The sequence below is a fragment of the Panulirus ornatus genome, chromosome 6, assembly GCF_036320965.1.
Source record: "Panulirus ornatus isolate Po-2019 chromosome 6, ASM3632096v1, whole genome shotgun sequence".
Lineage (NCBI taxonomy): Eukaryota > Metazoa > Arthropoda > Malacostraca > Decapoda > Palinuridae > Panulirus > Panulirus ornatus.
The window spans coordinates 17,184,755-17,212,189 of NC_092229.1; the positions used below are offsets into that span (position 1 = coordinate 17,184,755).

General features: G+C 40.0%; 2 protein-coding genes across 4 annotated transcripts in view; one reads left to right on the forward strand and one right to left on the reverse strand.

The window, feature by feature from the left end:
• The window catches only part of casp (Fas associated factor casp), a 174,978-nt gene extending 173,841 nt beyond the window's left edge, over positions 1-1,137 (reverse strand). Inside the window, exon 1 of the mRNA XM_071662658.1 lies at positions 979-1,137. Within this exon, the coding sequence (XP_071518759.1) occupies positions 979-1,014 (36 nt within the window). The 5' untranslated portion in view covers positions 1,015-1,137. The remainder of the gene's footprint in view (positions 1-978) is intronic.
• Positions 1,138-1,330: 193 nt separating this feature from the next.
• tko (technical knockout) overlaps positions 1,331-27,435 on the forward strand; it is a 30,517-nt gene continuing 4,412 nt past the window's right edge. The window contains exons 1-3 of one of the 3 annotated variants that reach the window (XM_071662661.1): positions 1,331-1,391; positions 13,105-13,170; positions 27,137-27,321. In XM_071662661.1, the coding sequence (XP_071518762.1) occupies positions 13,107-13,170; positions 27,137-27,321 (249 nt within the window). In that variant the 5' untranslated portion in view covers positions 1,331-1,391; positions 13,105-13,106. Of the gene's footprint in view, positions 1,392-9,514; positions 9,652-13,104; positions 13,171-27,136; positions 27,322-27,435 lie in introns of those variants that run through there. The other 2 variants (XM_071662659.1, XM_071662660.1) reach the window with 2 other exon arrangements.

Sequence of the window (27,435 nt, forward strand, 5' to 3'; positions counted from 1 at the left end):
CTACTGGAAGCGATTGTCTACTTGCTGTCATCTGTTTCTTGACATCCAGTGCCAATTCGGATTTACTTTGACAAGAATGCTGAACACTAAGATAAATTTTGAATGCTAAAGAGTTTATGTAAAGTTCATAGGCTGTTGATTTTATACTAGGGTACTACCTACTTTTACACAATAAATCTCTGTGGTACCCTACTTTTACATAATAAATCTCTGTAGGTAACCTACTTTTACATGATAAATCTGTCTCCCTGATACACTATTACCTCAATATATAATCAAGCTTAACACAGCTTAATATAAGACAGATCAATCCCTACAAGTACTTCTGTAATTACAAGGAACTATAAAAGGCATCTAAATTATATGTAGTAGAGCCAAACTAGACTTTGACTTTGGCTGACTTGTTAATTTCACCTACTTTAACATAAATCAATCGCACATTTTCCCTGGTCTTGACACTTCCCAATGTCACTTGCTTTTACAGGACAGAAAAACACTTTCAATCAAACTTCAACTATGTGTTAGGTTATACTGAAACACTTCATCCAGTTCCATGAAGAGAATGGCATGCCTCAATTGAAATATTACCATGCATATTATCATCTCTCATTTTTTTGTTGCTGTAAATGCATGAGAAATTTAAAAATTGCAAATATAAATTCCTTTGCCTCATAAGTCTTGTCTTTCTAGGGAGTAAAGGATCAACTATCTCACTCCAAGCCAGTCTGGCTCCCGTTTCACTTGAACCTAGCGATATTAAGGTAACAGCAGTTTCATTAGACATCGGCATAAATCGTGACCAAGCATTTCATCACCAATGAAATATATACATATATATTCTTGCCTCAAGCAGGAATGCCTGTGGTTCAGTAAGACAACTGAGGCCTGGTATGACACTTCACTGTCGAGACCAGAGCCCTCCCCTCTTTTTGCTTACTTAGAATAACGGTAAATTTATCTGAAAAGCAGTGGTCTTACCTGAAAATCGGCCAAGATCTCATCCCTACCAGCCATTGTTTGTCTGTATAGTTACAATGTCTCACGCCAGCTGTCTCCTTTGTCGGGCCGAACTTCCTGTTTTCTATGGATATTCCCCATATGATCAACAGTCTCACGACATCCACTCTGGAAACAGTAAATTTGTAATATTTGGCCAAAGTACTTCAATACATGCTACATCATGATAAAACTCTCATTGACATTGACATTAAGATCTGAAATCAATATGAATTTCGAAGATGGGGGCAGGCACTCGGACACGGGCCGTGACGTCATAGCAACAGCTGATCAGTCACTACAGAAAACACTAGGCAGAGATGACGACTATTATTAGCTAAATATTCTCTTGGATGATCCAAGATACTCGAAGGACGATTATAAAGTCAGTGTATGTAAGTAGTGAAGTCACAATCGATTATTTATTGACATGACCTTAAATATAACGTTCCACGAATACTTCGCTTTATAGATCGAGGTTTCTTCAGGAAATCCACAAATTGTGGTGACAGAAGCAAGAATAACTAATAATAGTAGTTAGAGTACCATTTGTTAAGGGACACTCAAATCATCAATATTATGGTGAGTAAATGACAAAATAGGAACTCTAAGGCAGCCTGAAATTCCTTATATATATATATATTGATAATAAAAAAATGTAAGACGAATATATTTTTATTTTTTTATAAATTTACCAAGAATGTATGTATGAAATAAGGTTGAGGCTACATCTTCGTGTGGTTCAATGTTTGACCACTCATGTTGCTGCCTTCCAAATTTCTCCGGGATGATAAGTGATATGATATCTCCAGGTCAGTATTGACAGTCATGTTGTTACACACGATTCTGGCGCTGTAATCAAAATTCCTACATTCTGATTAACCCATGTCTGGCGGATTGCATTGTCCTTGGTCCATCAGACGACGGTTCCCTGAAGTGTGTCCAAGCTGACTGTTCGGATGTTAAGCATCGCAAGTGTACATGATGCGACTTATTAAGGAATGCAAAAGCCAGAAGAATTGGAACACGATAAGGTGGAGCAGACTGAAGAAAAATTACAGGAAAAAATAAAGCGATATCAGCGATGATTATGACTATGATTTACTAATGGCTGCAATATTGAAAATTATAGCAGTGAATTAAGGGTACAAATCAGGCTCTCATTCTTTCCACCTTAAGAACAATGCCTGGCAACTTTCTTGAAATGACACATCCACAGGAACGGCTGTACAATACTACTACATGGAAGGAAGAACCTGGCGCCTCTTGCGGGAATTGGAGTTGCAAGAGTACAATGAACGCCCTGTGGAAGATAAAGCGAAGCCAGTGTGATCTTGCTGCTCACCAGTCTAGTAAAAGATTGTTTCTTCAAACTACTCTCGTGAAGCCCAAGGAAAACATCTGTATCTGCTCAATCTCCTCTTGTTACAAAAATGGACAAATCTGCCTCCAAGAAGTTAAGAGTCCTGTTCAAATGGGGAAAATTCCCTAAACAGTTGCGCTGATAAAGTGGCGGCGCCATAGGGGGGAGGCGCTGAATCCACCCTTTGAAAAGTAGGGGGGTTTCAGCTCTCCAAATTTGTTTAGACATACATCATAGAACTGCAGTCTGCTGCATCATGGTGAATTCTTTTTTTGCTCCAGAGAGCCCCCCCCCCCCCCCCCACACACACACACACATTTCAGAAGCTGCCGCCGCCTTTGCGATAAAACGAAAAAGATTTGTTTGGAATACTGTTCTCAATCCGTCTTACCAGTTCTCCATGTATGACTTCTAACTCTCCCTTTGCTTCTAAGAACTGTCTATTTGAGTGCCCCGCCATACGTTGTACCATGTGGTAGTCAGCAAGACCCTGTCTTACATGATGACTGGCAGTTGCCAACACAACATAATGAGCCGTTGTGATGTCACTGCCAATGGTGCTAAGTTTTTTAAACTACCTCATCTTTCCAAAGCTGTTAGCTGCCACTTTTTTTTTCAAAAGCATGTTTTCTATTTCCCCCAGAACTCATATTATTTTTCCAGTTATTGCTTCTCTGCCTCTTAAGACCTTTTTTATATTTTTGTCTGGGCCTCGCCTTAGTGCGAACTTTTGCCTATGTAGAATCTTCGACACAGGAAAGAACGTATGTAAATGTTCTCTATTCTCCTTTACATGGCATTTGCTTCGTGCAACCTTTGAATAAGGAATGAAAGCTTCGGATTCCGAGCAATTTACATCCATAAACAGGGCCGTGTTACGAATCAGGTTGCAAAGAAAGGCCCAGGAACAGCAAGGGTCCTGTATGAACTGAATGGGTTGACTATCCATGGGAAGGTCTGCGGCAGTAGGATGGAACCGTTTGTGTAAGTACAAACATTTGTAGATAGGCCAGTGGCCCGGCATTAACAACAATGGGCGTGTAGATAGGAATAAAAAAAAAAATGTTTCAGTGCAATGGCCACAGAGGGCGTCGGTGGTTACAGTAATGCACTCACGCATTACTCACGATACTCACGCATTCGGACGTCATGTCACGCTATCGTAAATTATGTAGCTCTGCAGACACCTGTAAGCCAGAGCTTGTAAGTGCCTGAGTGATGCGTAATACCTTTAACGTTGTGGTATTGTTATTACACGAGGGCTGCCAGATATCTTCAGGGGAACTTTGCCTATTCGTAGTCTGCAAATACCATTTTAGTCAGTTTCTTTTCAAAACTACTGGATTTCGTCAGTTATGTATATTTTTTTAACCTTGCATTATCCTGTGTTAACGTTTCCAGTGGATTTGAGTTGAATTTAATCTATTTTCAGTTCACATAAAATACTAACATTTTATCATATCACTGATGCGGGTTTGCATTTTATAAAACCTTATACAGTAACTCCCTGTTTTGAATCAGGGGAAGGCTTCCATCATGGCATCAGGAAAACTAATCATAAACAACTGAATTTTTCCTTTTAGCATCCAGAATATTAACAAACTAAATGTGAACTTAGACCTCAAGAATGTTTCAAATAACACTATTTCCTCTTTTTTATCGTGCTGGCAGGAGTCAGAAACCTCCGTCATCAAGCGAAGCGAGGTGACATTGGAAAATCGACTGGGAAAAATTTCAATTTCAGAGCTTTGGTGATGAGTAAAAAAAAAATATGATTTTACAAAATCTAGACTTAAGTGATCGGGCAGACGAAATTGCAGCAAGTAAATGTCGCATATTCCACTTTTCTAGTTCCAAGGCATATCTATTAAATATATTTCTGGTGAAATGAAATAATGTTATACAGTCTAATGTTTCATAACACAATATGGGCTACCTACAAAACAACCCTAAAGCTCAATAGCTCCTTAATCCCATTTTGTAATAGCATGGCCTTTAACCTGACCCTTAAGGATCAAATAGAAGACCCACCCCAAGGGTCGTACCGCCATGGGCTTGAACGGGCTGTCTCGATGAAATAGGTAGGATAGTCCATACTGCTCCTGATTACCTTGAATGCTTATGATAGCAGTATATGAAAACGATATATGCGAATAAGATGTACGATTGTCTCCACCTGCATTCATGCAGTTTTAGTAGGTGGCAAGGCCTCACAGTGAATTTACAGGCACTCGGGAAGCATATCATCGTCATCAAGGCCATAACTACAGCCGAAGTATACACCTGGTAAGTTGTTTACAAGTGTGGTAACTGACAGGGTGTTGGCGTACTTAGAGTTTCAGAGTGGGAAAGAGCAATATGGCTTTGGGAATGGAAGATGTGTCGATCCTATTTTTGTTTTGAAAAATGTGTGCCAAAAATACCTAGAGAAACAGAGGGATTTGTATATGGCATTAACGAATCTGGAGAAAGCGTAAGACAAGGTTGGTGGATATTCTTTGTGGAAGCTATTGCGAAGGTATGGTGTGGTAAGAAAGTTACAACAATAAAGAAGTTTTATCGAGTAAAGCGTGTGTAGGTGCGAGTAGGTACAGACGAAGGTGAGTGGTTCCAAGTGGTGTATCTACCTACGGAAGGAATGTGTGATATCACCATGACTGTTTAATCTATTTATGGATAGGATGGTGAGGGAGGTGAACGGCGAGAGAAGTTGGTCTGTAAGGGAAGTGACTTGGAGGTTGTTTTCTGGTGACAGATGTGTGTCTAAAGTGGAAGTGTATGAAGTAAGAAAGTTGAGTGCATGTTTAACACTAGAGAAACAAATTAGTTGGGGTGAGATCTCGTCTGGATGTAGAAAACGAGGGAAGTGAGGTGATGTCGATTTATGAGAGGAAACGTGGTAGCGAATGGAATGGTATTAAAGGGGTGGTGAAAAGGCGAATGTCCTGGGAGCATTGAGGAATGTTTGAAGAGAGGGTTTACTGTCTGGGAAAGGTGCAGTTGAGTTTGATGGTACAGAGGTGTCGACGGCGTTGTACGGATGACAACCATATCTCTACCATTGGAAACTGTAGTCTTGGTCTCCAGAAGCCTTTTACAGACCACATTATACATTTTGTTTGCGTTTTACATTTCATATTCAAGTTTTGTAACGGATTTTTCTTTTTTTTCTAGATTCTTGGTGCCTCTGTGAAGGCGAAAGCTTGATTGAAATAAAATAGATAACTATGGACAACTGATGTTTAAGCACCAATCTAATGATAGAATAATACTGAAAGCAAGAAAGACGATTAATAACTAAATATGCTGTCAAACTCAGTTTTCTGTGCATTAAAAAAAGCTGCTCCCAGCTTGCACTTTATATATATATATATATATATATATATATATATATATATATATATATATATATATATATATATATATATATATATATATATATGGGGATAGGGGAGAAAGAATACTTTCCACGTATTCCCTGCGTGTCGTAGAAGGCGACTAAAAGGGGAGGGAGCGGGGGGGCTGGAAATCCTCCCCTCTCAATTTTTTTTTAATTTTCCAAAAGAAGGAATAGAGAAGGGGGCCAGGTGAGGATATTCCCTCAGTGGCCCAGTTCTCTGTTCTTAACGCTACCTCGCTAACGCGGGAAATGGCGAATAGTTTAAAAAAAAAAATATATATATATATATATATATATATATATATATATATATATATATATATATATATTATTATTATTTTTTTTTTGTCGCTGTCTCCCGCGTTTGCGAAGTAGCGCAAGGAAACAGACGAAAGAAATGGCCCAACCCACCCCCATACACATGTATATACATACACGTCCACAAACGCAAATATACATAGCTATACATATCAACGTGTACATATATATACACACACAGACATATACATATATACACATGTACATAATTCATACTGTCTGCCTTATTCATTCCCGTCACCACCCCGCCACACATGAAATAACAACCCCCTCCCCCGCATGTGCGCGAGGTAGCGCTAGGAAAAGACAACAAAGGCCACACTCGTTCACACTCAGTCTCTAGCTGCAATGTATAATGCACCGAAACCACAGCTCCCTTTCCACATCCAGGCCCCACAAAACTTTCCATGGTTTACCCCAGACGCTTCACATGCCCTGGTTCAATCCATTGACAGCACGTCGACCCCGGTATACCACATCGTTCCAATTCACTCTGTTCCTTGCACGCCTTTCATCTTCCTGCATGTTCAGGCCCCGATCACTCAAAATCTTTTTCACTCCATCTTTCCACCTCCAATTTGGTCTCCCACTTCTCCTCGTTCCCTCCACCTCTGACACATATATCCTCTTGGTTAATCTTTCCTCTCATTCTCTCCATGTGCCCAAACCATTTTAAAACACCCTCTTCTGCTCTCTCAACCACGCTCTTTTTACTTCCACACATCTCTCTTACCCTTTCATTACTTACTCGATCAAACCACCTCACACCACATATTGTCCTCAAACATCTCATTTCCAGCACATCCACCCTCCTCCGCACAACTCTATCTATAGCCCACGCCTCGCAACCATACAACATTGTTGGAACCACTATTCCTTCAAACATACCCATTTTTGCTTTCCGAGATAATGTTCTCGACTGCCACACATTCTTCAAGGCTCCCAGAATTTTCGCCCCCTCCCCCACCCTATGATTCACTTCCGCTGCCAAATCCACTCTCAGATATCTAAAGCACTTCACTTCCTCCAGTTTTTCTCCATTCAAACTTACCTCCCAATTGACTTGACCCTCAAGTTCTGTTGGGCCTGGATGTAGAAAGGGAGCTGTGGTTTCGGTGCATCATTACATGACAGCTAGAGACTTGAGTGTGAACGAATGTGGCCTTTGTTGTCTTTTCCTTGCGCTACCTCGCACACATGAGAGGGGAGGGGGTTGTTATTTCATGTGTGGCGATGGGAATGAATAAAGGCAGACAGTATGAATTATGTACATGTGTATATATGTATATGTCTGTGTGTGTATATATATATGTATACGTTGAGATGTATAGGTATGTATATTTGCGTGTGTGGACGTGTATGTATATACATGTGTATGTGGCTAGGGTTGGGCCATTCTTTCGTCTGTTTCCTTGTGCTATCTCGCTAACGCGGGAGACAGCGACAAAGCAAATAAAATAATTAATAAAAAAAGAATATATATATATATATATATATATATATATATATATATATATATATATATACGCCCACACACGCACATATATATACATATACATTTCAACGTATACATACACAGACATATACATATCCATACTTACTACCTTCATCAATTCCTATCGCTATATATATATATATATATATATATATATATATATATATATATATATATATATATATATATATATATATATATATATATATATATATCCCTGGGGATAGGGGAAAAAGAATACTTCCCACGTGTTCCCTGCGTGTCGTAGAAGGCGACTAAAAGGGGAGGGAGGGGGGGCTGGAAATCCTCCCCTCTCATCATTTTTTTTTTCCCAAAAGAAGGAACAGAGAAGGGGGCCAGGTGAGGATATTCCCTCAAAGGCCCAGTCCTCTGTTCTTAACGCTACCTCGCTAACCCGGGAAATGGCGAATAGTTTGAAAGATATATATATATATATATATATATATATATATATATATATATATATATATATATATATATATATATTTTGCTTTGTCGCTGTCTCCCGCGTTTGCGAGGTAGCGCAAGGAAACAGACGAAAGAAATGGCCCAACCCACCCCCTTACACATGTATATACATGTCCACACACGCAAATATACATACCTACACAGCTTTCCATGGTTTACCCCAGACGCTTCACATGCCTTGATTCAATCCATTGACAGCACGTCAACCCCGGTATACCACATCGCTCCAATTCACTCTATTCCTTGCCCTCCTTTCACCCTCCTGCATGTTCAGGCCCCGATCACACAAAATCTTTTTCACTCCATCTTTCCACCTCCAATTTGGTCTCCCTCTTCTCCTCGTTCCCTCCACCTCCGACACATATATCCTCTTGGTCAATTTTTCCTCACTCATTCTCTCCATGTGCCCAAACCATTTCAAAACACCCTCTTCTGCTCTCTCAACCACGCTCTTTTTATTTCCACACATCTCTCTTACCCTTACGTTACTTACTCGATCAAACCACCTCACACCACACATTGTCCTCAAACATCTCATTTCCAGCACATCCATCCTCCTGCGCACAACTCTATCCATAGCCCACGCCTCGCAACCATACAACATTGTTGGAACCACTATTCCTTCAAACATACCCATTTTTGCTTTCCGAGATAATGTTCTCGACTTCCACACATTCTTCAAGGCTCCCAGAATTTTCGCCCCCTCCCCCACCCTATGATCCACTTCCGCTTCCATGGTTCCATCCGCTGCCAGATCCACTCCCAGATATCTAAAACACTTCACTTCCTCCAGTTTTTCTCCATTCAAACTCACCTCCCAATTGACTTGACCCTCAACCCTACTGTACCTAATAACCTTGCTCTTATTCACATTTACTCTTAACTTTCTTCTTTCACACACTTTACCAAACTCAGTCACCAGCTTCTGCAGTTTCTCACATGAATCAGCCACCAGCGCTGTATCATCAGCGAACAACAACTGACTCACTTCCCAAGCTCTCTCATCCCCAACAGACTTCATACTTGCCCCTCTTTCCAAAACTCTTGCATTCACCTCCCTAACAACCCCATCCATAAACAAATTAAACAACCATATATATATATATATATATATATATATATATATATATATATATATATATATATAGTGTGTGTGTGTGTGGGTGTGTGTGTGTGTTCAAGGGCAATGGGTTATTTACATAATGAGATTGTATGTGGTCTTAAATATTTGTTGGACCCCTAAAATTTGGTTGGACCCTTGAAGGTGTTGGACATATTTCGGGTTGTGGTTATGACTTGATTTTGAGAGCCTTAATGACCCTTAAACTGGTCTTACGTAACGAAGCCAACCTTTCAATCGAGTAAGAATGTCTTTTTTTTTCGATTAGCGATGATTAAATTCACAGTGACTGTCTTTCTGGCCGGAACTGAAGCCTCAGAAGTGTCCCTATTTGTTTGCTGGTGGAGGGAGAAGCCTCTGGCAGGAGGCGGGCGGCAGTTGTTTCCCCTACCAGCAGCCTCCAGTAGCAGACGCTCACTCGAACAATCTTTTGACCAAGTGAAGGTGATCGGACTGGCGATATTTACGAAGTAATAATATTTTCTATCGTGTTAACATGTAGGAAATGTTTTCATACAGTTATGTTATTGAAATCCTGGTTCATTATGGCAAACGAGACGTTGATTTTGCAATAAAGGTTCAGACTTTGGGATGCCAGTCCAGATGTCATGTTTAGGGGTACTTCTCACACTCAATTATTGCTGCTTGAATTAGCTGCTCAAACGTAAAACTGAGATTACAAAGGTGAACTGGTGTCGACGGATAGAGTAATACATTTGTTAGAAAGCTGAAGAATATTATGTAACTTAAGAAAGGAATTTAAATAATATGAAACCTTGTAACATGTTACTGCAGAAAAGGTATAAAGCTAATAATGTCTTGAGTGTTCACTTTACAGTTATACTTTACACCTAATAAGACGACTTTCTAAGTGATTACCCAAGAGAAAAGGTCTAGTGTAGGGCTTCATTTACTGGTATATACCGAAGAAAATCATGGAGAAATACTTTCATGTGATAGAAAAATATTCAGTTATGCATGTCTGGTGTACTTTTTTCCATGAGTTGGCTACAATATGAGGAAATTAAAAAGATTTAAAAGGAGCATATCTACTCAACATAATTTATGTAGAAAAAAAATGATAGTACAGTCCCACTCTGCCACCAAAATAAGTGTTTTACCAAAATAACTTTGGAATATGAGTAATTTTGTTTCATACAGCTACAATAATACGTGGATAGCAGAGTAAATCGTCGAGCAAAATTTGGAGCATTTTATTTTTAGTGGTGATTTTGTCAGCTGGTTGGAATATTTATTTTATCATACGCCATCTATGGGTTATGGTGAGGTTGTTTGAGGTTGGGTAAGGTAACTTGGTCTGTCATAACCTAACACTTTGCCAGGACTATCATAGTCTATTTTAGCTCTGCAGTGAAACTAGCTTGTGGAAATGGCTACTCAAGTTTTAGATCCTTTATATTGTTAGGTGTGATTACAGAAATATTTGCAGAGTAATTATCTATCATATTTAGTACCAGACAATATTAAATAAGGTGATGATGATTCTTAGTTATGAACAGTATGAAGCAATGTGATGAAAATTATGTAAAAGAAAATGCAAGTGTAGGAAATACAAAATTACCCAAACCAATGAAAATCTCATTAACCTCCCTAGCATACAAGAGTTATCGTAATGCTCAGTATTCTAGTCAACAATTTAACAGTCAAACCCATGAGTGAGTACTGTGCAAATGGCACAGGATGTCGACACAGTTGACTCAGGAAGCTTACATGTGATCCCTAGCAGCAAATGAACTTAATTTTGGTGTATTGTTTTGGCAACTAGGAGTGGAGGTTTTCATACCACATTGCAATTTTTAAAAATGTTTTACTTTTGGAGCAAATAAGACCCTTCTTTAATTTTTTTTTATGTATTTTACTTTAGCAGTAATTAAACCCTTTGTTTTTCATAAACATAATACCCATTTCTGTGGCATAAATTAAGGTAGTTCTGTTAAAAAAGCTTAAATTTATGCTGTACAACCTCTTTTGTATTTTGTAAATACTATATAAGCATTTCACAAGATAACTATTCAAAACTAAAAGCATTGCAGCATTAAACATAATCATTACTACTTAGACTTCAAGATGGGAATGGATGATTATTATTTGTTTATTATGGGGAATGAGAGTTTAACATCAGTGTTGCCCCACCTTTTAACCTTATGTATGGACTTTGTCTTAACTTTTGTGTGGGTGTATACACACCAGCCTATGCCAGATACCCATTTATTGATCAACCCTAAGGGGAGGATGAACAGCTTGGAAGGCTGTAGGCTAACTGCTGTACTCAAGATTTCACAAGGGGGAGCCTGTGCTTGAATCATGATCAGTAATGCTATTTATTACACCATGGAACTTTCTCATGGCCCGATGTAGATGGGGGCAATTAAAGTTGGTCTTTTCACTCATCGTATGGGCTATTTGTATGAACCTCCATTTCTGCAAAAATGTTATGGTTAATAACCAGTTACCCATACACTGAGTCTAGCTTTCAATGTTAAGTGAATTTGTTTTGCAATGCTAGTGGATTTTTTAGGGTATACAACAAGATTTACAGAGCTTGATTTGGAGCTGTACAATTTATTTTGCACACTAGAAAAGGCAATGGATGTAAGGGTTATGAATTTCAGGAAAAATGTGGGGCTAATTTATGTAAATGTACATGAAACAGTTATTAAAAAATCAGCAGAATGTATGAAAACCTCACCTAACCAACCTAGTTGTTCAGGTTTATCTTGGTCAGTATTCTTGCTGTTATATACCAGTAACACCCATGAATGAGTATTGCTATTATTGCACACAAATATCAGCTAACAGATGAGTAGCTATCGTGTCGCTGCTCTTCTTCCCTGCAAGCAGTTATTCCATGTAATTTCCAATAGCAGATTGCTGTATGGTAGGTATGTATATTCAGTGCATCTTGACTGCTAAGATGAGGTTTTCTTAGGTTCTGTTGAATTTTTACTGAGTTTACCTACTTTACATTAAATGTATAATTTTGCTCGTATACATAACCTTCATTACTGTTGCCTACTTTAATACTCCACAATATGATGTAATGTCCAAAAATGAATGCTGCAACTCTTGTATTTAATTACTATAGTAGAAGTGTACAAAATCATGTAATATTTAAAGACAGTTTCAATACACAGGAAAACTGGAAATTAACCAACTTTTCTTCTTTTGAAAAAGTTAGTGTATCCAGTAATAAAGGGGAAATGAATAATGATATGAAAATTAATGAGATAGTATACGACCTGTCAGTGCAGTCTTCATTGGAAATATAACCACTGCATTTCTTTTTTATTCAGTAATCATTAAGTTTGGTGGTGAGGAATTAATGAAACATAAAGGATTTTCACTTGCATAATATGCAAACATTTTCAGAGAAGTGTTTTGTGGCTAATAAGCAAATATGTGCTGCTAAGCATCAATGGTAGGTGCCAGGTTTTCCCACCAGGACCCTGGGATACCTTTTTGGTTTTCTAATTTTCAGTATTTAGGTCAGGATATATGAGTAACAGCCATAAGTGAACACGGCCATAATGGCAAAATAACTCTGCTTGGAGGTTTGCAAATAGCCAGCTGCAAAGAGCAGAATTAAAGAAATATTTGTTTAAGAAGGAACGAGAACCAACATTATAATCAGGTGAATGTGGGTCTGATTGGGAGAATTCAAAAGTCAGACTGCCTTAGACTTGACACTCAAGCAAGTATGTAGAGCTAAAACCACCCCAGATGTGAGAGTAGTTCTTTATGCAAAGAGGAGTCAGTCCCTTGTGATATCACAGCAACTTTTTCTCAGTGAATTTGTAGATTTCTTTCAGTATTAGTGACAGAATAATATATACATGTATAATACATATATTTCCAGTAACAGATATTTTGAGTGAATAAATTTTTATTTTTCCTTTGTGCAGGTATGGTGCTGAGAAACCTACGAGTGGCCTTATCAAGGCTCTCTCTTCTACCAACCATTAGCAGAAGTGAGTGGGAAACATCACCTAATTTGGTATCATTAATGTACGCAAGTTGTGACTGTAAAGGAAAAATGGTAGTTTGCCATATATTATTAACAAAAACACTGTGCTCAGTTGTGAATGTTGAGTATCAAATCATATACTATTATATACAGTAAAACTTCTATTATTATATACAGTAAAACTTCTATTGTCCAGAATTCTTAGGGAATGAGCCATTCCAGATAAAATTTTTGGTTATTCGAAACTGTAATATTCTAAAGTATTTTACATATTTGTAAATATTTTACAGAGAAAATGTTAACATATGTAAGCAAATGAAGAAGTCCTTCATAAGTGTCATCTTGGACTCGCCCTTGGCCAGGCTCTTACACAACTCCATCTTTTCAAAGCTTAAAACATTCCTCTTGCTGTTAGGCAATTGCTTGAAAGGGGCTATTGCCCTCAGTGATAATCTAGGAAGCACAAAATTCACAATGTGCAAGACCAGCACACAACACCATGCCAGAAAGAAAGCACATTGGAGATGGTAAACAATCACCACTCTCACAAAGCACTAGGTGGTGAGTGCACTAATCCCTGTGGCATGGAACACACTTAATTTGAAATATTTTTATAATTAGAGGGTTGCCAACCAAGACGTTAAAAATACGTAGTTTTGGGCATTTTGTTAACCCAAAGTATGGTTAACAGAGGTTTTATTGTGGTTTCATGATACTGTGGTATAGTAATGCATCCTAAACCCAGACTAACTGGTAAGCAAATATGTCAGGTTTGGTAAATATTGTATAGATATGTGTGATCAAGTGTACTACATAAGTCATACAGAACACAGATGTTTGATTATATGTTTGCATGTATTGGGAAGAAGCTTTACACTTGAGGGGCATTTCTTTCATACAGGCTTCTGAATTTTCCAGCACTAGTTAATTTACTTTGTTGTTTTCAATATCCACCAATTCTTTACTGAAGAAATGCTTCATTTCCTCCACTTTTTGCTACTTAATTACCCATTATGTTCTCGTTTTATTGAGTCATCTTTCACTACATTGAATAGTTCATCTTACTATCTTCCTGGTATCCAAGGAATATGGTTATCAAGTCTCACCTTTATTGCCTTACTTTCATTGTTGGCAGATCACAGGCTTTTTTCCTCTCATCATAACTCAGTTCATTCATTTTAGGTTCTACTCTTGTTGCATTTCCTTGGACTCTCTTTAGCAGTTCTATGTTATTTCAGTGAGTAATAATCTCTTTTTGCATTACAGGAAGGGAACTGTATAGTCTCGAAAAGACTGCCGTCATTTAGCTTCTTCAATCCAGTCACTTGCCTTTGCCTCATTCAGTTATCCTTACTCATATTGCATGCTTTAAATGTAAATATTGTGTATTCAGAGGGTAGTCTGAAATAACACTGTGAACATGGTTTAAGTCAAAACCATTTTGCACACAACCATGATTTTATGTAAGCTAACTCCATACCCTTCCTTTGTAGCCAGCTCAGTTTTGCAAAAAGTGCTTTTTGAATGAAGTCCTGAGCTGCACTCCAGTTTTAATGAGACTTATTCATGAATAGATTAATCACATCTGTGAGCTAGCCTATGATATTCTGATATTATGGAAGCACTTTTTTGTAGGTAGATCTTTTATTTTCACATTTTTTTATGAATATGGTAGTATTTGTTAATATGATAATATTTGTTGCTTTCTCTGGTAATCATACTGTCATTTGTAGATGTTACATGTTTGTTTTTTCCCAAAGTGTCTTGTATCTTTTTTATTCTTATTTGCCAATAAATGGGAGGCTCATAAATTATTTTTAATTATGCCAGATATTAACATGTATGCTGAACGGGTCTGGCATATGGAAAGGATTAGTGAAGTAAAAAGACTGAGGGAATGTATAGTGGAAGTGGAGAGAGTAATGGGAGGGAGATGACTAAGGGGATGGAGTGAAGGGGGCTTTTGGATAATAAGATCTGAACATTCAAAAGGGTAAGAGGTGTACATTTGATAGAATGAACAGGATCAGTAAGGTTCTTGGGGGATGATAAGCAGTCATCGGGTTGAAAAGTGCAAATTATATGGGAGTGTATTTATTGAGAAGGTGAAGGCATGTACAGAGCATCAGACTGGGGAAGAGCAGTGTGGTTTCAGAAGTGGTAGAGGATATGTGGATCAGGTGTTTGCTTTGGAGAATGTATGTGAGAAATACCTAGAAAAACAGATGGATTTGTATGTAGCATTTATGGATCTGGAGAAGGCATAGGATGGGGTTGATAGAGATGCTTTGTGGAAGGTCTTAAGAGCATATGGTGTGGGAGTACGAAGAGAGGAAAGTGATTGGTTCTCAGTGAATGTTGGTTTGTGTCTGGGGTGAGTGATATCTCCATGGTTGTTTAATTTGTTTATGGATAGGTTGTTAGGGAAGTGAATGCAAGAGTTTTGGAGAGAGTTTGGTAAAATGTGTGAAAGAAGAAAGCTGAGAGTAAATGTGAATAAGAGCAAGGTTATTAGATACAGTAGGGTTGAGGGACAAGGCAATTGGGAAGTAAGTTTGAATGGAAGAAAAAACTGAAGGAAATGAAGTATTTTAGATATCTAGGAGTGGATTTGGCAGCGGATGGAACCATGGAAGTGGAGAGAGTAACAGGGTGGGGGCGAAAATTCTGGGAGCATTGAAAAAATGTGTGGAAGGTGAGAATATTATCTCGGAAAGCAAAAATGGGTATGCTTGAAGGAATTGTGGTACCAACATTATTATATGGTTGCGAGGCATAGGCTATCGATAGAGTTGTGTGGAGAAGGGTGGATGTGTTGGAAATGAGATGTTTGAGGACAATATGTGGTGTGAGGTGGTTTGATCGAGTAAGTAATGAAAGGGTAAGAGAGATGTGTGGTAATAAAAAGAGTGTGGTTGAGAGAGCAGAAAAGGGTGTTTTGAAATGGTTTGGTCACATGGAGAGAATGGATGAGGAAAGATTGACCAAGAGGATATGTGTGTCAGAGGTGGAGGGAACGAGGAGAAGTGGGTGACCATATTGGAGGTAGAAGGATGGAGTCAAAAAGACTTTGAGCTATTGGGGCCTGAACATACAGGAGGGTGAAAGGCATGCAAGGAACAGAGTGAATCGGAATGATGTAGTTTATCGGGGTCGATGTGTTGTCAGTGGACTGAACCAGGGCATGTAAAGTGTCTGGGGTAAACCATGGAAAGTTTTGTGGGGCCTGGATGTGGAAAGGGAGCTGTGGTATCGGTGCATTATACATGACAGTTAGAGACTGAGTGTGAACGAATGTGGCCTTTGTGGTCTTTTCCTAGCGCTACCTCGCATGCATGCGGGGGGAGGGGGTTGTCATTTCATGTGTGGTGGGGTGGCGATGGGAATGAATAAAGGCAGCAAGTATGAATTATGTACATGTGTATGTATGTATATATCTGTATGTTTATATATGTATACGTTGAAATGTATAGGTATGTATATGTGGGTATGTGGACGTGTATGCATATACATGTGTATGTGGGTGGGTTGGGCCATTCTTTCGTCTGTTTCCTTGTGCTACCTTGCAAACGCAGGAGACAGCGACAAAGTATAATAAATAGATATGATATATATATAAATAAATAAATAATATATATATTTTTTTTTGCCGCTGTCTCCCGCATTTGCGAGGTAGCGCAAGGAAACAGACGAAAGAAATGGCCCAACCCCCCCCCCATACACATGTATATACATACGTCCACACACGCAAATTTACATACCTACACAGCTTTCCATGGTTTACCCCAGACGCTTCACATGCCCTGATTCAATCCACTGACAGCACGTCAACCCCGGTATACCACATCGATCCAATTCACTCTATTCCTTGCCCTCCTTTCACCCTCCTGCATGTTCAGGCCCCGATCACACAAAATCTTTTTCACTCCATCTTTCCACCTCCAATTTGGTCTCCCACTTCTCCTCGTTCCCTCCACCTCCGACACATATATCCTCTTGGTCAATCTTTCCTCACTCATTCTCTCCATGTGCCCAAACCATTTCAAAACACCCTCTTCTGCTCTCTCAACCACGCTCTTTTTATTTCCACACATCTCTCTTACCCTTACGTTACTTACTCGATCAAACCACCTCACACCACACATTGTCCTCAAACATCTCATTTCCAGCACATCCATCCTCCTGCGCACAACTCTATCCATAGCCCACGCCTCGCAACCATACAACATTGTTGGAACCACTATTCCTTCAAACATACCCATTTTTGCTTTCCGGGATAATGTTCTCGACTTCCACACATTCTTCAAGGCTCCCAGAATTTTCGCCCCCTCCCCCACCCTATGATCCGCTTCCGCTTCCATGGTTCCATCCGCTGCCAGATCCACTCCCAGATATCTAAAACACTTTACTTCCTCCAGTTTTTCTCCATTCAAACTTACCTTCCAATTGACTTGACCCTCAACCCTACTGTACCTAATAACCTTGCTCGTATTCACATTTACTCTTAACTTTCTTCTTTCACACACTTTACCAAACTCAGTCACCAGCTTCTGCAGTTTCTCACATGAATCAGCCACCAGCGCTGTATCATCAGCGAACAACAACTGACTCACTTCCCAAGCTCTCTCATCCCCAACAGACTTCATACTTGCCCCTCTTTCCAAAACTCTTGCATTCACCTCCCTAACAACCCCATCCATAAACAAATTAAACAACCATGGAGACATCACACACCCCTGCCGCAAACCTACATTCACTGAGAACCAATCACTTTCATCTCTTCATACACGTACACATGCCGTACATCCTCGATAAAAACTTTTCACTGCTTCTAACAACTTGCCTCCCACACCATATATTCTTTATACCTTCCACCGAGCATCTCTATCAAATCTATCATATGCCTTCTCCAGATCCATAAATGCTACATACAAATCCATTTGCTTTTCTAAGTATTTCTCACATACATTCTTCAAAGCAAACACCTGATCCACACATCCTCTACCACTTCTGAAACCACACTGCTCTTCCCCAATAATATATATATATATATATATATATATATATATTTTTTTTTTTTTCTTTTTTTTTTTTTGTCGCTGTCTCCCGCGTTTGCGAGGTAGCGCAAGGAAACAGACGAAAGAAATGGCCCAACCCACCCCCATACACATGCCTTGATTCAATCCACTGACAGCACGTCAACCCCGGTATACCACATCGCTCCAATTCACTCTATTCTTTGCCCTCCTTTCACCCTCCTGCATGTTCAGGCCCCAATCACACAAAATCTTTTTCACTCCATCTTTCCACCTCCAATTTGGTCTCCCTCTTCTCCTCGTTCCCTCCACCTCCGACACATATATCCTCTTGGTCAATCTTTCCTCACTCATTCTCTCCATGTGACCAAACCATTTCAAAACACCCTCTTCTGCTCTCTCAACCACACTCTTTTTATTTCCACACATCTCTCTTACCCTTACGTTACTTACTCGATCAAACCACCTCACACCACACATTGTCCTCAAACATCTCATTTCCAGCACATCCATCCTCCTGCACACAACTCTATCCATAGCCCACGCCTCGCAACCATACAACATTGTTGGAACCACTATTCCTTCAAACATACCCATTTTTGCTATCCGGGATAATGTTCTCGACTTCCACACATTCTTCAAGGCTCCCAGAATTTTCGCCCCCTTCCCCACCCTATGATCCGCTTCCGCTTCCATGGTTCCATCCGCTGCCAGATCCACTCCCAGATATCTAAAACACTTTACTTCCTCCAGTTTTTCTCCATTCAAACTTACCTTCCAATTGACTTGACCCTCAACCCTACTGTACCTAATAACCTTGCTCTTATTCACATTTACTCTTAACTTTCTTCTTTCACACACTTTACCAAACTCAGTCACCAGCTTCTGCAGTTTCTCACATGAATCAGCCACCAGCGCTGTATCATCAGCGAACAACAACTGACTCACTTCCCAAGCTCTCTCATCCCCAACAGACTTCATACTTGCCCCTCTTTCCAAAACTCTTGCATTCACCTCCCTAACAACCCCATCCATAAACAAATTAAACAACCATGGAGACATCACACACCCCTGCCGCAAACCTACATTCACTGAGAACCAATCACTTTCCTCTCTTCATACACGTACACATGCCGTACATCCTCGATAAAAACTTTTCACTGCTTCTAACAACTTGCCTCCCACACCATATATTCTTTATACCTTCCACCGAGCATCTCTATCAACTCTATCATATGCCTTCTCCAGATCCATAAATGCTACATACAAATCCATTTGCTTTTCTAAGTATTTCTCATATACATTCTTCAAAGCAAACACCTGATCCACACATCCTCTACCACTTCTGAAACCACACTGCTCTTCCCCAATAATATATATATATATATATATATTTTTTTTTTCTTTTTTTTTTGTCGCTGTCTCCCGCGTTTGCGAGGTAGCGCAAGGAAACAGATGAAAGAAATGGCCCAACCCACCCCCATACACATGCCTTGATTCAATCCACTGACAGCACGTCAACCCCGGTATACCACATCGCTCCAATTCACTCTATTCCTTGCCCTCCTTTCACCCTCCTGCATGTTCAGGCCCCGATCACACAAAATCTTTTTCACTCCATCTTTCCACCTCCAATTTGGTCTCCCTCTTCTCCTCGTTCCCTCCACCTCCGACACATATATCCTCTTGGTCAATCTTTCCTCACTCATTCTCTCCATGTGCCCAAACCACTTCAAAACACCCTCTTCTGCTCTCTCAACCACGCTCTTTTTATTTCCACACATCTCTCTTACCCTTACGTTACTCACTCGATCAAACCACCTCACACCACACATTGTCCTCAAACATCTCATTTCCAGCACATCCATCCTCCTGCGCACAACTCTATCCATAGCCCACGCCTCGCAACCATACAACATTGTTGGAACCACTATTCCTTCAAACATACCCATTTTTGCTTTCCGAGATAATGTTCTCGACTTCCACACATTCTTCAAGGCCCCCAGAATTTTCACCCCCTCCCCCACCCTATGATCCACTTCTGCTTCCATGGTTCCATCCGCTGCCAGATCCACTCCCAGATATCTAAAACACTTCACTTCCTCCAGTTTTTCTCCATTCAAACTCACCTCCCAATTGACTTGACCCTCAACCCTACTGTACCTAATAACCTTGCTCTTATTCACATTTACTCTTAACTTTCTTCTTCCACACACTTTACCAAACTCAGTCACCAGCTTCTGCAGTTTCTCACATGAATCAGCCACCAGCGCTGTATCATCAGCGAACAACAACTGACTCACTTCCCAAGCTCTCTCATCCCCAACAGACTTCATACTTGCCCCTCTTTCCAAAACTCTTGCATTTACCTCCCTAACAACCCCATCCATAAACAAATTAAACAACCATGGAGACATCACACACCCCTGCCGCAAACCTACATTCACTGAGAACCAATCACTTTCCTCTCTTCCTACATATATATATATATATATATATATATATATATATATATATATATATATATATATATATATATATATATATATATATCCCTGGGGATAGGGGGGAAAGAATACTTCCCACGTATTCCCTGCGTGTCGTAGAAGGCGACTAAAAGGGAAGGGAGCGGGGGGGCTGGAAATCCTCCCCTTTTTTTTTTTTTTTTTTTTTTTTTTTTTTTTTCCAATGAAGGAACAGAGAAGGGGGCCAGATGAGGATATTCTCTCAAAGGCCCAGTCCTCTGTTCTTAACGCTACCTCACTAACGCGGGAAATGGCAAATAGTATGAAAGAAAGAATATATATATATATATACCTGGGGATAGGGGATGAAGAATACTTCCCACGTATTCCCTGCGTGTCGTAGAGGCGACTAAAAGGGGAGGGAGTGGGGGGCTGGAAATCCTCCCCTCTCGTTTTTTTTTTTAATTTTCCAAAAGAAGGAACAGAGTGGGGCCAGGTGAGGGTATTCCACAAAGGCCCAGTTCTCTTCTTAACGTTACCTCGCTAACGCGGGAAATGGCGAATAGTTTAAAAGAAAGAAAAGAGATATATATATATATATATATATATGAACAAAGTGCATATGAACGCTCACCTTCATAGAACATGCAAACCTCCAACAGCCAGGATCAAACCTGGGACCCCTGTGCAACAGGTGGGAGCGCTACCGCTAGTCTATTATCACCCCAACAGGAAATGACTGTTTGAATACTATGTACTCGAATACCCTTCGTCTCACGTTGGTAAGCAACAGGGTCTATACCAGTCATTTCCCAACAGGCTCACATAGCCAGCATATAGCATTTTACTGAACCTAACTGTACAACGCGGAGGTATATGAATATGAACACAGTGCATATGAACATGCACCTTCATAGAGCATACAAACCTCCAACAGCCAGGATCGAACCTGGGGCCCCTGTGCAACAGGTGGGAGTGCTACCGCTAGGTTATGATTGCCCCTAATCGGAAATGACTTTTTGAATACAATGTATTTGAATACCCTTCATCTCACATTGGTGGGCAACGGGGTCTACACTGGTCATTTCCCAACAGGCTCACATAGCCAGCAGATAGCATTATACCAAACCTAACTGTACAACGCGGAGGTATATGAATACAAACAAAGTGCATATGAACGCACACCTTCATAGAACATACAAACCTCCAACAGCCAGGATCGAATTCCGCCTGTTGCACAGGCATTTGGACAATTTTTGTGGGGAAATAGTGCAAATGACTGGGACATGTTTAAAAAAAAGAGGCAAGAGGTCAAGAGAAAGGTGCAAGAGGTGAAAAAGAGGGCAAATGAGAGTTGGGGTTAGAGAGTATCATTGAATTTTAGGGAGAATAAAAAGGTGTTTTGGAAGCAGGTAAATAAAGTGTGGAAGACAAGAGAACAAATGGGAACATCAGTGAAGGGGGCTAATAATGAGGTAATAACAAATAGTGGTGAAGTGAGAAGATGGAGTGAGTATTCTGAAGGTTTGCTGAACGTGTTTGATGATAGAGTGGCATATATAGGGTGTTTTGGTTGAGGTGGTGTGTGAAGTGAGAGGGTCAGGGAGAATGTTTTGGTAAACAGAGAAGAGGTGGTGAAAGCTTTGCAGAAGATGAAAGCTGGCGCGGCGGCAGGTTTGGATAGTATTGCAGTGGATGTTATGAAAAAAGGGGGTGACTGTGTTGTTGTCTGGTTGGTGAGGATATTCAATATATGTATGGTTCATGGTGAAGTGCCTTAGGATTGGTGGAATGCATGCTTAGTGCCATTGTACAAAGGCAAAGGGGATAAAGGTGAGTGTTCAAATTACAGAGGTATAAGTTTGTTGAGTATTTCTGGGAAATGTTTGTCTAGTATTCCTGGGAAATTATATGGGAGGGTATTGATTGAGAGGGTAAAGGCATGTACAGAGCATCAGACTGGGGAAGAGCAGTGTGGTTTCAGAAGTGGTAGAGGACTGTGGATCAGATGTTTGCTATGAAGAATGTATGTGAGGAATACTTAGAAAAACAGATAGATTTGTATGCAGCATTTATGGATCTGGAGAAGGCATATGACAGAGTTGAAAGAGATGCTCTGTGGAAGGTATTAGGGGTATATGGTGTGGGAGGTAAGTTGCTAGAAGCAGTGAAATGTTTTTATCGAGGATGTAAGGCATGTGTACAAGTAGGAAGGGAGGAAAGTGATTGGTTCCCAGTGAATGTCGGTTTGCGGTAGGGGTGTGTGATGTCTCCTTGGTTGTTTTAATTTGTTTATGGATGGGGTTGTTAGGGAGGTGAATGCAAGAGTTTTGGAGATAAGGGCAAGTATGCAGTCTGTTGTGGATGAGAGGGCTTGGGATGTGAGGCAGTTGTTCGGTGATGATACTCCACTGGTGGTTGATTCGGGTGAGAAACTGCAGAAGCTGGTGACTGAGTTTGGTAAAGTGTGTGAAAGAAGAAAGCTGAGAGTAATTGTGAATAAGAGCAAGGTCATAATATGAGGGACAAGTTAATATGGAGGTAAGTTTGAATGGAGAAAAACTGGAGGAAGTGAAGTGTTTTAATATCTGGGAATGGATTTACAGTGGATGGAACCATGGAAGCGGAAGTGAGTCACAGGGTTGGGTAGGGGGTGAAGGTTTTGGGAGCGTTGAAGAATGTGTGGAAAGCGAGAACGTTATCTCGGAGAGCAAAAATGGGCATGTTTGAAGGAATAGTGGTTCCAACAATGTTATATGATTGCAAGGCATGGGCTATAGGTAGTAGGGTTGTGGGGAGGAGGGTGGATGTGTTGGAAATGAGATGTTTGAGGACAATATGTGGTTTGAGGTGGTTTGATTGAGCAAGTAATGAAAGGGTAAGAGAGATGTGTGGTATTAAAAAGTGTGGTTGAGAGAGCATAAGAGGGTGTATTGAAGTGGCTTGGTCACATGGAGAGAATGAGTGAGGAAAGATTGACAAAGAGGATATATTTGTCAGAGGTGGAGGGAACGAGGAGAAGTGGGAAACCAAATTGGAGATGGAAGGATGGGGTGAAAAAGATTATGAGCAATTGGGGCCTGAACCTACAAGAGGGTGAAAGGTGTGCAAGGAATAGAGTGAATTGGAACGATGTGGTATACCAGGGTCGACGTGATGTCAATGGATTGAACCAGGGCATGTGAAGCGTCTGAGGTAAACCATGGAAAATTTTGTGAAGCCTGGATGTGGAAAGGGAGCAGTGGTTTCAGTGCATTACACATGAAAGCTAGAGACTGAGTGTGAGTGAATGCAGGAGACAGCAACAAAAAAAAAAAAAAAAAAAAAAAAAATATATATATATATATATATATATATATATATATATATATATATATATATATATATATATATTTATTTATTTATTTATTTTACTTTGTCGCTGTCTCCCACGTTAGTGAGGTAGCACAGAGTAACAGACGAAAGAATGGCCGAACCCACCCATATACACATGTATATACATACACGTCTACACATGCAAATATACATACCTATACATCTCAACGTATACATATATATACACAGACAGACATATACATAAATACACGGGTATATAATTCACACTGTCTGCCTTTATTCATTTCCATCGCCACCCCGCCACACATGAAATAACCCCCCCCCCCCCCATGTGCGCGAGGTAGCGCAAGGAAAAGGCAACAAAGGCCACATTCGTTCACACTCAGTCTCTAGCTGTCATGTAATAATGCACCGAAACCACAGCTCCCTTTCCACATCCAGGCCCCACAGAAGTTTCCATGGTTTACCCCAGACGCTTCACATGCCCTGTTTCAATCCATTGACTGCACGTCGACCCCGGTATACCACATCGTTCCAATTTACTCTATTCCTTGCATGCCTTTCACCCTCCTGCATGTTCAGGCCCCGATCACTCAAAATCTTTTTTACTCCATCTTTCCACCTCCACTTTGGTCTCCCAATTCTCCTCGTTCCCTCCACCTCTGACACATATATACTCTTGATCAATCTTTGCTTACTCATTCTCTCCATGTGACCAAACCATTTCAAAACATCCTCTTCTGCTCTCTCGACCACACTCTTTTTATTACCACACATCTCTCTTACCCTTTCATTGCTTACTCAATTGAACCACCTCACACCACATATTGTCCTCAAACATCTCATTTCCAGCACATCCACCCTCCTCTGCACAACTCTATCTATAGCCCACGCCTCGCAACCATATAACATTGTTGGAACCACTATTCCTTCAAACATACCCATTTTTGCTTTCCGAGATAATGCTCTCGACTGCCACACATTCTTCAATGCTCCCAGAATTTTCGCCCCCTCCCCCACCATGTGATTCACTTCCGCTTCCATGGTTCCATCCACTGCCAAATCCACTCCTAGATCTCTAAAACACTTTACTTTACTCCAGTTTTTCTCCATTCAAACTTACCTCCCGATTGACTTGTCCCTCAACCCTACTGTACCGTACCTAATAACCTTGCTCTTAATTCACATTTACTCTCAGCTTTCTTCTTTCACACACTTTACCAAACTCAGTCACTAGCTTCCGCAGTTTCTCACCCGAATCAGCCATCAGCGCTGTATCAGCGAACAACAACTGACTCACTTCCCATTCTCTTTCATCCACAACAGACTGCATACTTGCCCCTCTTTTCAAAACTCTTGCATTTACCTCCCTAACAACCCCATCCACAAACAAATTAAACAACCATAGAGACATCACACACCCCTGCTGCAAACCAACATTCACTGAGAACCAGTCACTTTCCTCTCTTCCTACATGTACACATGCCTTACATCCTCGATAAAAACTTTTCACTGCTTCTAACAACTTGCCTCCCACAGCCTCCCACACCATATATTCTTAATACCTTCCACAGAGCATCTCTATCAACTCTATCATATGCCTTCTCCAGATCCATAAATGCTACATACAAATCCATTTGCTTTTCTAAGTATTTCTCACATACATTCTTCAAAGCAAACACCTGATCCACACATCCTCTACCACTTCTGAAACCACACTGCTCTTCCCCAATCTAATGCTCTGTACATGCGATTTTTTACCAAATGGCGTCCTAGCTTCGTCTCTTCGATGTATATCAGCTGACTTATATTTCTCTCGTGTCTCCCCTTTATGATGTGATTATTACACGAAAGTGCACATGGGAACTTATCGTGTTTTATTTTCCCCGTGGACTCGTAGGATTATATATATATATGTAAAAGAATAAAACTGAACACTGCTCTGTCTTATGGTCACCAACGAAACAAATGGACATAGATAGATCAGAAGCACTTTACGAGCAGAACTGAAGGGAAGGAACATATTAAGTAGCATGAGAAATTATAGTCAAGCTAGAACTATACAGCCTTGAGAGAAGAGAATGATGTACAATAATCTATATGTGGCAACTAATTGAAAGTATAAAGGAAAACATACTGGACCTGAAAGCCTCTCAACAAGGAAGATGCAGAGTTATTACAACTATAAGAATAGCATGATTGCCTTGACAAGAAGCTATAATGTTTGTTCAGTATGCTGCTAGGAAAAATTCTAAAGCATGGAACAACCACAGAACGTTCAAAATAAGACATGAAATGTACTGAAATCATTCCCTGAGGAACCCAGATTTGGTAACTATGCATTGCAGGTGGCAGCAAAGAGCCATAGCTTACTTATCAAGCAAGACATGCAGTGAGCTTTATGAGTTAGCCATCACATTTCGGCAAAGTCCCATTAGACTGGGTCTGATAAATACACTGTCCTCATTCCTACACATTTTCAGAGGCAGTGTTACACCACCTATACACATCTGGGCATGAAACTGACAAGGTTTCTGAAATATCCTTAGGAGGTCCATGTTTTGGATCCATAGTCCTCATCTGAATGAGGCAAGGCACTGAAGAGGTATCACTGGAAGCAGCCACATGTGTTTTGAGCACCCAGTGCACCTAGAAATCTCAAGATTACTTATGTTATTCTGCTTTCAGGCAAGAATTTGGGCTTTTTCCCATGAGATAGGTAATAAACAACCATCTTGAAGCACAAGTGAAAGAAATACATTGGCCTGAAGTGAAATTCCCAAAATGAAGTGGCAGCCTGGAAGAGTAAAGAACATCATTCCTCTCACTTATAGAAACACTAGTCTCAGTGACCAGATGCATGATGGTTTCATCCTGATATCTTGTACCCACAGTAAACCTTATCTGTGTATTGCCTTTGAAAATATATGGGGTTTGGATAATGTTTTTTGCGGATACTGTTGGTAGTCCTTGTTTTTTCCCTCTTGACAAATAAGAAGCTCCTAGCGTCTCTGTGCTCAGCTTCTCCATATATCTGAACCATTTCAAATGTTTTTACCAACATGTCTTTTCCATTTATATAATAACTATGTAATACTCTGAATCTTGTGTCAGTTATTTTTATTTATTTCAGGTAATGTCTCAGATACAAGCAGAGTCCCACAAGCTTTAGACTGGAATTCTACTTTGCCCAATACTGGCACAACATCTACTAGTAGCATAACTATGTGTATGAGAAATACTGCTACCTCTTCCAGCTGTAATGTAATCTCTTCTGTTTCCCCTAGTACCATTGCATCATCCACATTTATATCTCAGGTAAAGTATGGATGCCAGTGTTTCCAGTATTATTTATACATTTTGTCATTATCAGTATGTTAAGAAGGCAGTTTGGTATTTGCAATGCTGAAACTTTTTTTTCAACTTGTAAAA